This window comes from Ochotona curzoniae, unplaced genomic scaffold (genome assembly GCF_017591425.1).
Source record: "Ochotona curzoniae isolate NIBS_2020 unplaced genomic scaffold, NIBS_Ocur_1.0 contig_2321, whole genome shotgun sequence".
NCBI classification, from domain to species: domain Eukaryota; kingdom Metazoa; phylum Chordata; class Mammalia; order Lagomorpha; family Ochotonidae; genus Ochotona; species Ochotona curzoniae.
The window spans coordinates 7,842,968-7,855,928 of NW_024465421.1; the positions used below are offsets into that span (position 1 = coordinate 7,842,968).

Here is a 12,961-nt window from a genome sequence, read left to right on the forward strand (position 1 = left end):
AATGCTCTTGGGAAAGCAAAAAATGGTCCAAATCTTGGGGTCCCTACACCCATGTGGGAGACCTGAAGGAAGATCCAAGCGCTTGGCTTAGACCCTGGCACAACTGATTGCAACCGTCTGAGGAGTAAAACAGTGCACTGCAGATCTCTCTCTTTTTCTCTGCCCCCTTTCTAGATTCTTCCTCCCCATAACACTTTTAAATAAATAAATAAATCTCAAAAATAAATAAGTAGGTGTCAGTGGTCTTAGCAGAAAGGAAGGAATATACCTGGAGAAGATAGAGTACATACCCTGCAATTCTGTACTTTATCAACAAGGGGATGGCTAATGGGAAAACCAAGGAACTCTGAGCCAGGCAACGGCATGGACTTTCAGCCCCAGGAAGCAGCTCTTCATTAGGGAGAGCAACACAGAACTGACTACTTAAGCAACAGAGTGGGGGGTTAGAGACCTGGCTGGGCATTTACGAGGAAAGCGTTAAAACCTTTCCTGACCCACAACTGAGACAAACTAAAACTTAAGAGATAGCCCCAGCCCATGCCAGAGATAATGCAAGAAAACAAAATTTTAGCTCCTCATTTTACCCATCAGTATATTAAACACTGAAGTTTAATCTTTTTTTTTTTTTTTTAAGATTTCATATATTTTTATTGGAAAGCCAGATATATAGAGAGGAGAGACAGAGAGGAAGATCTTCTGTCTGATGATTCACTCCCAAAGTGACCACAACAGCCAGAACTGAGCTGTTCTGAAGCTAGGAGCCTCCTCCGGGTCTCCCATGTGGTGCAGGGTCCCAAGGCTTTGGGTTGTCCTCTACTGCTTTCCCAGGCCACAAGCAGGGAGCTGGATGGGAAGCGGGGCCACTGGGACACGCACTGGCACCCATATGGGATTCCAGGCATGCAAGGTGAGGACTGTAGCACTAGGCTACTGCACTGGGCCCTGGAGTTTAACTTTTATTCTACATTGCTATATTCTGTGTGTGACTCTGCTTTTAACTGAAAGTTGAAAACTGTCCAACATGTACTATTCATGCTTACATTTGTGTAAGAAATAAACCAACTTTATTCTTCACCTGACCTAAAGAAATCTTTCCAAGAGCATCTGCACTCTTCTACTCTGGCCCTTGAATGCAAGGACCAAGACTGCTGAGTAGTATCAACTCTGACTCAATGAGGAAATCACCAGGAACCCTAAACTGTTGTTAAGAAAGATGAAGTTGGTTTCCTTGTTTTGAATCCCAAGCCAAAGTCTTAAAAATCTGGACAGTTCTCAGACATTCTCAATATTTTAAATTACTGGAACAGGTACTCAGCCCACACACGCAGTTTTCGCCTTGTCATCATTTCCTTAGTACGTACTAAGGAAACTACCATTCATACCCATTGCTCGGAAAATGTTTTAAGACTTCTTAGCTATGTCCTTTCTTTGTTTTTACCTCTAAGTAATTCATCCCCTTTTTGTCCTCCTCAAGGAGGGATCTCTATGACTTTACTGTTCAAATCTGGTGGCAGCTTTGTGGCACCTGCTCCTACTGGTTAAGATCGGATAGACACATTGCTGTCTATTAGACACTGTGTCACCCTGTCCAATCTGGCTGATGCCTCCTGAGCTTCTTCACAGCCCACAGTCAGGATCCATTGTTCTTCACAGAAGATCACTGCAAGGCTTGGAAAGCAGGAATCTCACTGGCAGGGAGATCTAGATACAAGTTTTTCCAGTTACAATACTCATTCAAGGCGGAAGACAGAAAGTTCAAAGGAGCATATCTGTCAGGTTTAGCAATGTAGTGCCAGGATAACAGCCTGGGAGAGTACCTGGCCATTGCTTTTATTTTTGATCTTAAAGAGCAAAAACTACCTAGAAGTAAAAAAATTCATGTGGGGGCCTCGCTTGATAGTCCAGTGGCTAAATCCTCACCTTGCATCTGCTGGGATTCCATATAGGTACCGGTTTGTATCCCAGTTGCTCCACTTCCCATCCAGCTCCCTGCTTGTATCCTGGGAAAGCAGTAAAGGACGGCTCAATGCCCTAGGACCCTACACTCGTGGGGGAGACCCGTAAGGAGCTCCTGGCTTTACATCATTGGCTCAGTTCTGGCTATTGAGGCTACTTGAGGAGTGAATCAGTGGATGGAAGATCTTTCTTTATCTCTTTCTCTGTTTATCTGCCTTTCCAATAAAAAAAAAAAAATCATAAAAAAATCCATTTGGATTCAGGGAGTCATAGTATCATAATTTTGGAGTTCAATGAATAAAATATTTATCTGTTTTGAAGAAAGGGGATGAGTAGTCTTCGAATTCTAATCAACTCTAATTGAACAATAAAGGGGCAACACAATCTTATCAGGCAATAGTTCTGTATCAGTCTTACCCTGGGGAAATGTGTTCCCATAATTCTCCTGCCTGTTGTCCCTGTTTAGATTCCTCCGAGCCAGGTTCTGGCATCCCCATTCCTCCAGGATGAGGGACACTGCCATATCCTCAATCTTCACCATAGCCTGAAATAACAGGAGATGCCCACAATTAGTTCCTCCAGAACTCAGGGACAGTCCTATAGGCAAACCCGGAGTTAGAGTTAACTGAAGGCTCTAGAGTGCTGGGAGGAACTCGTGAGCACAGCCTGATGGCCTGGGGAGGGAGCTGTGTCACACACTAATGGAGAGAACGAGCAGGAGCAGGGCTTCTCTGGGTGAGGAATCAAGAAGCAGGTGGTTTGGCAGAAACTACTAAAGCAGCACGAGGCATAGAGGCTGATACAGGGACTCGGGGCAGAGAAGAGCAAAACTCACCTGAGAATCTGCCGTCAACAGTGCAGATGCCACTGCCTGTTCTCTGGGACTCCCCTCATGATGTGGGGCAGGGATGTGGCTGCCAGGGAGGGCTGGGGGAGCACAAAGGAGCTGTGAGTAAATCAACTCTGCTTGAGGCCCCCTTCAGAGACAGGCTGGAGCACTCTCCTACCTGCACCAGCGTTATCTCCTGTTAATATTTATTTACTGGAACAGAAAACATCAAAGAACATAAATGAGAGAAAGTAGGACCTCAATTTTCCTAAGGTCTCTTAAGGCAGGAGTCACAGAGTCAAGGGTCCAGGGGTAGGTGCTTGGTGCGGCAGTTAGGTTTTGTTTGAGTCTCTGCTACTCTGAGTTGTAGCCAAGTTCCTGTGAGCACCCTAGGAAGCAGTGGATGTTGGCTTAACCACTTGGGTTCCCTGCCATCTATGCAGGAGACCTAAATGGAGTTCCAGACTCCTGGCTTTGGGATGGCTCAGGCTTGGCCATTATAGGGACTTGAGGAACGAGCCAGCATATGAAAGATCTCTGACTGTTTTTGCCTTTCAAATAAAATTGGGGGATGAGGGGGTTGGAAAGGGAGGGAGAAGGGCAGAGCCAGCCAAGAGGGCAAAAAAGTTTAGTCTTTAGTTGTAACATCAAGAAAAGAGGAAGAATGTTTTCTTTACCTCTACATAGGTTTTTCACAATTTGTTTATTCCTCTTCTTTTGTTCTTTACTTGGCCACAACAAAAGTTGTTGATAAAAGACACATATGGTTTAAGTATTACTGAGTCATTTACAAGCAGATAAAGTTATGGGTTGATATAATGAAAGACAGTCACAGGACTGCATGGTCACATCAACTGCAACATGTAAGAATACTCAGAAAAATTCTATTTATTCACTTCCTTGAGAGGCAGAGAGAGAGAGAGAGAGAGAGAGAGAGAGAGAGAGAGAGAGTTCCTACAATTTGTTTATTCTCCAAATGCTGGCAAAACCAAAGCTGGGATCTGGGCACTCCATTTAGGTCTCCTACATGAGTGGCAGGCACTTAATTAATTAGACCATTTCCACTGTTTCTCCAGGTTGGCACTAGAAGGATGTCTGACCCAGGTACCAATGGTAGATATCCTGATGCAGGACCTAGCACCCTAATTGGCACCTTAACCACTAGGCCAAACATCTATCCCTAGAAAAACACTGAATTAGAAAATCATGCATACCCACCTCCCCTTGGCAAATACACTTATATTTGGAAATGGTATTGGTAGGTAAGATGATGTCACTGAAATGCAAAGATACTACATAAATAACACAGAACAAAATGATGAAGTACCTAGCTTTTTAAGCCTCTGAGACAGGAAACTGAGAATAAACGTGATTTAGGATTTATTTTTTATGGGGCCCAGTGGCTAAAGTCCTTGCCTTGCAACTACTGGGATCCGATATGGACTCCAGTTTGTGTCCCAGCTGCTCCATTTCCCATCCAGCTCCTTGCCTATGACCTGAGAAAGCAGTGGAGGATAGCCCAAAGCCTTGGGACCCTGCACCAGCTCCTGGCTTCGGATCAGCTCAGCTCTGGCGGCTGTGGCCACTTGAAGATGGAATCAATGGATGGAAGATCTTTTTGTCTCGCCTTCTCTGTAATTCTGCTTTTCCTTTTCCAATAATTAATAAATAAATACATACATACTTTTAAAAGATTTATTCAAGTGGCCACAATGGCTAGAACTGAGCTGATTTTTGAAGCCAAGAGCTTCTTCCATGTCTCCCATGCGGGTGCAGGATCACAAGGCTTTGGGCCGTCCTCGACTGCTTTCCCAGACCACAAACAGGGAGCTGGATGGGAAGTGGAACAGCCAGGATATGAACTGGCACATGGAAGGTAGGGACTTTAGCCACTAGGCTACTGTGTTGGGCCCCCCGCCCAAAATAAATGAATCTAAAAAACACAAAATATATATATTTTTAAAATTTGAAAGGCAGATTTAGAGAGAGAGAGAGGAGACAGATCTTCCACTTGCTGGTTCACCCTCCAAATGGTTGTAATGATTGGAACTGGGCTGGTTCGAAGCCTCCAGGAGTTTCTTCCAGGTTCTCCATGTGTGTATATTCTTGGTTCAACTTATGTTGCTTTCTTTTGCACATTATCAGGGAGCTAGATTAGAAGTGTGGCAACCAGAACTCAAACTGGTGCCCTCAGGGGATTCCAGCACTGCAGGTGGAGGCCCAACCAATATGCATGGTACCAGCCCCGAGAATAAATATCTGTTCTAACCGCTCAAGAACTATTTACTAAACAAATTAATGTACAGTGTCTTTAACTACCTTTAGCAACCTGAAACTCCAATCTGGCACTTAAGATTTGAATACTCTCTTTCCAGTTTTGCTTGCCTGCTTGCCTCCAAGATGCATGGAAGAGACAATATGCCCTGAAGAGCCATGATCTAATGGCCCTTCACAGAGGAAGTCCATGTAGAGACTGGCTATTCTTCAACAACCATAGTTTCTTTTAAGATTTATTCATTTTATTTGAAAGGCAGATACACAGAGGGAAGGAGACACACCGAGAAAGACTGTCTATTGGTTCACTCCCCAAATGATCTCAATGGCCAGAGCTGAGCCAATCTGAAGCCAGGAACCAGAAGCCAGAAGCTTCTTCTGGGTCTCCCATGAGGGTATAGGGGTCTTTACTGCTTTCCCAGGCTATAAGCATGGAGCTGGCTGGGAAATGGAGCAGCCAGGACATGAACCAGCATCCACATGGGATCCTGGTGGTTGCAACGTGAGGATTTAGCCACTAGCCTTTCTTGCTGGGCCCTATTCTTGACACCATACTTTTAAGATTTCACTATTTTTACTGATATTCTATATGCCACTTTGATTTTAAACTTGTACAAAGATATATTTCCTGGGCTGGAACCGTAGTGTAGCATATCAAGCTGTCGGCTGAAATGCTGGCATTCTATGTGGGTGCTAATTCCAGTCCTGGCTATTGCAACTCCATTCTAATTCTTTGCTAATGAGACTAGGAAAGCACTGGAAGATGCCTCAATTACTTAGGACACTGCATTTACTCAGGAGACTTGGAAGAAACTCTTGGGTTTGGCCTGGTCCAGCCATATGGGGAGTAAATAAAAGTAGAGTTCTTTCTATAACTCTATCTTTCAAATAAATGAATATATTTTTTTAAAGTTTCATTTTTATTGGAAAGTCAGATTTACAGAGAGAAGGAGAGACGGAGAAAATTATTTTCCATTCCTTGGTTTACTTCCCAAGTGGCCGTAACAGCCTGAACTGAGCCAATCCAAAGCCAGGAGCCTCTTTGGGGTCTCCCACGTGCTGCAGGGTCCCAAGGCTTTGGGCCGTCCTCCACTGGTTTCCAAGACCACAAGCAGGGAGCTGGACAGGAAATGGAGCAGGATCCCAGTGCGTGCAAAGTGAGAACTTTAGGCACTAGACTACTGCACTGGGCTCATGAATAAACTTTTTAAAACTATATTTCCCTCAAAGGAAGAAAATTGAATAAAAATAAAATAGATCTTTTGTTAACCAAAAACATTTTTCCCATTCTTTTCTGATTGTTTGAAAACAATTTAGAAAAGAGTGATGGCATAGAACATTTCATACATTTTAAATAAAGTGGGTTTTTAAAAAAATAATTTAGGACCATATTACAGTATTTCTAAATCCAGGATGGAAATACAACATCTGTTCCCAATACTTTTCTATTCAAAATTGGCAATGATTTTGTAAATAATGCAATGTCCATCAAGTTCATTAATAACCTTAGTAACATTAAATTCTAAAGTGAGACCAATTTATTTCCCCTAGCATTTACTAGTAATGAAAATAATGCAAAATGACAAAATTAAGCATGCTTCTTAAGCTCAGGCATTCAACAACAGAGAGGGCATTTATTCTTTCCCCTGACACAAACCTTGCTTCTTACCCCGTGACTGTAATGGGCGGGGTTTCCGAGATGACTGCTTGAAATGGGACTGGGCAGCCTCATGATGAAGGTCAAAACTTGAGGATTCCTGAACTGGATCCAGAGGCACCATCCCTCTGGCGAGCATTTCAGGTCCATGCACTTGACCTGGGACCTGTGGGCAAACAGGTGGGGCTTGTGGGCAAACCACTTTGTAAAACTTAGGAACTCAAATGTCAGAGAACACCAGCTTGAAATGAGTAACCTTCTCTGAGCTCCCACCTCCAAGTCCACACCCAGCTCTTTTTACCTGCTGTCCAGACAGATCCAGCTCCAAGTCTTCTAGAAGAGTCACGGCCTCCTCTCCACTGTCAGGCCGGTACTCCTGCAGCCAGAGTTGGAGCTCCTTGGGCAGGATGGAAAGGAACTGCTCCAGCACCAGTAGCTCCAGGATCTGCTCCTTGGTGTTTATTTCTGGCCGCAGCCACTGATGACAAAGTTCCTTCAGTCGGCTCAGAGCCTCTCGGGGGCCGAAAGTGTTTTGGTAACAGAAGCGCCGGAAACGTTGGCGGAACACCTCTGGGTCGGCAGGGGGTGTCTCCTGCAGGCTGGAATCCTGCCCCCACATGTGGTCCTCCTCATCTTCTTCTTCCACCTTCACGATCACGATGCCATCCTTCTCCTGTGCAGTCTGTGGGGACAGACCCGTGGCTTCCCTGGACTCAGCAGTCATCATTCAGGCCCAGGGGACAGACTCGATCCACGTGGGGTCTGTGCTCACTTTTCTGTACCAGGGGATATTCAACAGTGTTTCTCTATTAGTCCTGAAGTTAAAAAAATAAAGAAAAACAAAAGATAAAGTCATTCACACCTTCGTAAAAAGTGCTATGTGTTGCTAACGCTTTACACGTGGCTACAAATCAAACCACTCCACCTAAATAATGATGGAGACAAACAGCCTCATGGTGTTCACTCTCATTTCACATGGGAAGGAGAAATCTCAGACAGGCAACTTCTCTCCTCAGGGTGGCTGGAGCTGGAGCCCATGTGCCAAGACAGATGCTGCACCTGCAGTGTTTAGACAGTGCCCGGTCTCCTTCTGTCCCCACAACAACCAGATCATAGGCAGACTGTCTCACCATTTCAAAGATGACATACTGAGGCCTGGACAGCTTAAGCAACCTGCATATGTAGCAGCATATGTAGCTTCCTGATTCAGCCAACATTCAAACTAAATGTGAAGCCCTGGGTGCCTTGGTCAGTTTACAACTGGTTTCCAAAGTACATGGTGTCCTGCTAGAGATGCTGCTATCCATGACACTGGCATCTATATAGATGCTAGTTCAAGACCCGGGTGTTCCACTTCTGAATCAGCTCCCTGCTAATGGTGCCGGAAGGCAGTACCAGATGGGCCAAATGCTTGGGCCCCTGCACCCATGTGGGAAATACAGAAAAAGTACAGCTCCAGCTGTTGCAGCCATTTGGGGAGTGAACCAATGGACAGAAGATCTTTGTTTCTTCCTCTCTCTGAGTTAATTCTTTTGGATAAATAATTTGTAACATATCAACTGAGATTGACATCTTCATTTGGTCTGAATGTTGAGTGTCACATGTCACACAAGGTACATCCTGAGGTAAGAGCGGATGGCACCCTCCTTTCCCTTCATCCTTCAACCCCACAGGGCTGATGAGGTGCCTTCACTTCAAAATTTTCTCTTTGCTTCACAGAATCGCAATTTAAAAAATTTATTTGGAGAGCAGATTTAGAGAGAATAAAAGGAGAGATCTTCCATCTATGGGTTCCCTCCCCCTTACTCCACCATGCTGGGGTAAATATACTCACTTCAACTTCAGAGAATTTTTCCCCTCTAACATTCTTACAGTTAAACTTAGTCTCTAAACATTTTCTGCACACCTACAAAATATGCAAGGTGTTGTGCGAGAATGAGGGGAAAAGGTACAGCTGACTTTGACCTTTACACAATTGCAGCACACAGCAATGTTCTACACGAGCCTGGAGAAGTACCGAGTGAAAAGCCAGCTGGGCCGCAGCAACAGGCAGCTCTCCACTGAAGAGGCTGGCCCGAGACCACTCCTCAGGACACCTTCTTCCCAGACGGGAAGCCTTCCTTTCTCATTTCATTCTGAAGAGCAGAAAGACATGATCTCTTCCTGTTTACTCTCCATGTGACTACTTTCCACATCCTAAGTCACACTGCCTGGCTCCTTCCTGGATTAACGCCACAGCCCCTGACAGTTTCTGTCTTCCAATACATACACACACCAAGGTTAGTGCTGGATTGCTAAGTATGGTTTTGGTAATTTCTTCTCTCCACTCCACACCGATCAATGAATCCCCGATATTCACCAGTTTAGGGTAGAGCACCTTGCACTGTTTACAAGCTCCTCTCGGCTTTCATAGTAGTGATTTCCATCAAAGGGCCATAAGAACAAGGCATGGCTTTTCATTTTACTCTTTGCTGTGAACACCCTCCTAACCATATTGGCCAAACTTTGACTCAGCCATCTTGTCTAAACACTCCACATCAAGCACGTCATGGTCCTCATCTGGAGGCCCTCAGGACACGCCTAGCCTCTCTCCTAGGCACTTATACCTTCAGGACTCTGGTTGCAGTTCCTTCTTCCATCTTCCCACCGAATTTTAAGCTCCCTGATCAAGGGCAGGGACTCTTTCTCTACTTGCAGGAAGCCTGACAATTTGCTGTCGAACAATCAGTGTGAAGAACTACCCAACCCATCCTAGCTCCCCTTGCCACCTCTTTATTGAGTTTAGTGGTAACTGGTAGACATTATTCCACCTTACATCTCAGTAACTCAAGCTTAGAATGCCATCTGCTTGAATTCCTTCCTGTTTACATTCCTCTCTTCCCAAGGAAACTCCTTCGTTCATACTTATTTTTCAATTTAGCCTCAAAAATCCAGCATCCTTTCGGTCCCCTACTTTCATTTTCTCCTTACTGCCCCATAATTCATCTCTACCTTACTCTGATTCTTCCTAACCATCTACAGCCTTGCAGTGTTATATTCTAACAGGCCACACCTCCCGCCAAACTCCCCCTGCCTTCTGTAAGCCTTCCCATCCAGTGAAAGTCAAAGAAGCATTTTTCTAGACTCTGTTATTTTGGATGTCATTCATGCCTCATCTCATGCTCATCTCAGCCTGGAATTTCTTCCCAGTCTTCTCTGCTTTTTAAAATTCTACTTATCCTTAAGTTAAACTGTCACTTACCCTTCATCACTGCTCAAGAACCTTCTGGTAGATTTTTATTAACAGTAAAGGCCAACAATTTATTCAGTGCTTTCTAGGTAGCAGGTGTATCAAACATTTCACGGGGACCCTCAACAGTCTTAGACAGCAGCTAAAATTATCATCTACCTTCAGAATGATAATGAGATTGACTGATATTAAATAACCGACTCTGAGGTCACACAGGAAAACACAACAAAACAAAACCAAACCAAACAAAACCCCAGCAGAACCAGGATCTGAAATTAGGTCTGTGACAAACTCCACAGTTCAGGGTTTTCAATCATGATATCACATCCATGTTGGAGCCAACATGTGGAACTAAGGAAGAGCTACCGTGTATAGATTCTTTCTAAAACGAAGTCCTATGACAGGGACCATTAAGAACTACTCAGAAAGGGCCTCCTCAACCACTGGCTGTTTTCAGAGTCATTGTGTGAGGAAAGCTCTTTCTTGCTATAGTTTGATTCTGTTTCAACTGGAGACCAAAGCTTTTCTGGGTCAGTACAAATGAACATGGACCCAAAGGGACGGAGGCCTGGAAGGGCATGGGCACATCCCTCCGTCCCCATTCTCAATGTCCCCTGCTCCTGTTGTGGGAGCAGGCCAGGACAGTACTGTGGACTCTCTGGGACACAAACTACTTTTTGCCCCTGAAGATGCTGATTCTTCAATAAGCATCTCCTATGTAACTCCTTCCATTTCTCTGTAATGTGTTTTGGCATCCCTCAACTAGACTGTTAAAGGTAAAGGTGTTCTTTGTACCTTTTATACCACTTAGCATGTTTCCTTGAAAGCATTAGTTAAAAAAAAAAAAAAAAAGGACTAAATTTACAATGTTACTGATTTGGGGCCATTCATTCTGCATTTACTCCTCTTTTGCTCCCTGGAAGTCTCAGGTCAGGATGAATGTTGTCCTTCTCAGGAATCACCTAGAAAATGCATCCACTTCCTCATCTGTGTAACTACTGGAGGACTGAACACAGTAACATTTGCAGAACACCGTGAGCAATCTGGTATTGAGCAGGTGATACAGAAATGTGTTTATATTTTTTTAAAAAAGAAAAAAAACTTAAAAACATTCAACTGTACATTGTAAAGTATTCAGCCATGGGAGAACTCCTGCAACAGCAACAGCAATAAAAGCAGCACAGGGTCAAACAGCCGAATGCTAGTCTCCCACAAAGACGTTCTCCATTCCTGAGTTATTTAACTTGTCTGGTATTCAGAATCCTTATCAGTCAAGTGCGAGGGGAGGAGAATACGGAGGAGGAGTCCCCTAGAACTGAAAAGCATTCACTCTTGATAAGATCACCCCTGGCTACCAGTTTTCGCCAAAGATAAGTATGAACAATTTTCTTACCAAAAGGGACTAAGAGTTACAACTGCTGTTTGCTAATTAACCTAGGACTTTTCCCAGGACAATCCTGGCAGTGAAAACAAACTGCCCCCTTGCGCCATTTTTTAAAAACAGGACTTCAAAATGTCCTGAAATAGGAAAGCTACCTTTGAAAGACAGTCAGCCACCCAAAGAATATTGATGCTACCACAGATTAAAACGTATCCACTGTATCACAATATAACGCAATATGAAAATTTCAATATTGAAAGTAGAAAAACAAAACCAAACATGGCATTAGGGAGCGAAAGACTGAAATAAGGACAAGAATCCTGTACAATAATCCAGAGACGATAGAAACATGAAAACGTTCTGGGACAAATCTTTATTAAGGTTCCCTGTGTGGCAGAGCTCTCCCCCGCCCCCCCACTGGGCCAGCATAGGCAGTAACAATGTTTTGCAGATGTGGTTACAATAAATTCGCCAGGACTCAATTCAGCAAGTATGTACTGTCCAAACCCGCCTGGCGCTGTCCTCTACAATAAATGTTTTCTTTGGTCTCAGGCCATGTAATAGCCACTTTGCTGAAAAATCAAAATATTGTATTGTGTGCTGCAGGCGCTGCAGGGAAGCTGGGGGTGGGTGGGGTGTCAGGCTAAATCGTAAGTTAATTTTTCAATCACACTGAACAATTCATTTCCAAAGGAAATCCCGCTAGCTAATGGTATCGGTGACAGAAATCAAGAGCTGGCTCCTCCTGTTATTCAAGGTCACCCATAATGGGTTCCCTACCGGCCCTGTGCAGATTTCTCTTCTTCCCTTTCCTCACCTACTCCGAGCCAAGCACAGAATGAGCTATGCCAAACTGGGGGGCGGGGGGGGCAAGAAAGAAAAGAAAAAAAAAAAAAAAAAAGAAAGTTCCTTCTCATTGTGTAACAGCCTCCGGTCACTCCATAAAGCTGAGAAGGGAGCGGGATGTGTATACTCCCGTATCACCTATCGGATCTGTGTCCGCCAGGACTGTGCCTCAACACGGCTCAGTGGGGGCGGTGGGGTGAGAAGCAGGTGATCTGGCCACGCATTGCACCTGTCTGCCTGGCGCCTTTGCACCTCGGGGTCCTTGAAGGATCCGAGGTGTGTGTGTGTGGAGGGGGCGGGGGAAGGGGTGCGCGCAAAACAAAAAACGAAACAACAGCAACCAAAAACCTCTCACCGTAACCCGAGCAAATGGCGACGGGGGAGAAGCGGGGGGGAAAAAAGTCATGACAGGGGTCGGCTCGCTCGCGACCCCTTTCTCAGAAACGTCAAACCGCGAGGACGACACTGCGGGCCAGGGGCTTCTGGCCGGGTCCCCAAGCCCCTCGGCCCGCTGGCCCCGGGGGTGAGTCCGGGGGCAGGGTGAGGGACCCTTCGCGCGCGCGTACACACACACACACACACACACACACACACACACCTGGGGGCCACGCCCGCCCTCCCCGGAGGCCAGCCCCAAGTCTCACCGTGAGCCCCGGGAGCTGCCCGGGAGCGCTGGGCGAGAGAGGGGAGCAGACGGCGGGGTGCAGGGCGGCCGCAGGGAACCGCACGCGCACCTAGGCCCTCCCGACGCCTCGACTCAGACACAATGAGTCACAAAGGCCGGAAGTA

General features: G+C 45.3%; 1 protein-coding gene across 2 annotated transcripts in view; it reads right to left on the bottom strand.

The window, feature by feature from the left end:
• ZKSCAN1 (zinc finger with KRAB and SCAN domains 1) overlaps positions 1-12,947 on the bottom strand; it is a 32,256-nt gene extending 19,309 nt beyond the window's left edge. Inside the window, exons 1-5 of one of the 2 annotated variants that reach the window (XM_040972933.1) lie at positions 12,817-12,947; positions 7,018-7,531; positions 6,729-6,882; positions 2,792-2,883; positions 2,374-2,500 (exon numbers count right to left, since the gene is read on the bottom strand). In XM_040972933.1, coding sequence (XP_040828867.1) covers positions 2,374-2,500; positions 2,792-2,883; positions 6,729-6,882; positions 7,018-7,443 — 799 coding nt within the window. In that variant the 5' untranslated portion in view covers positions 7,444-7,531; positions 12,817-12,947. Of the gene's footprint in view, positions 1-2,373; positions 2,501-2,791; positions 2,884-6,716; positions 6,883-7,017; positions 7,532-12,816 lie in introns of both variants that reach the window. The other variant, XM_040972932.1, reaches the window with a different exon arrangement.
• Between the last annotated feature and the right edge of the window lie 14 nt (positions 12,948-12,961).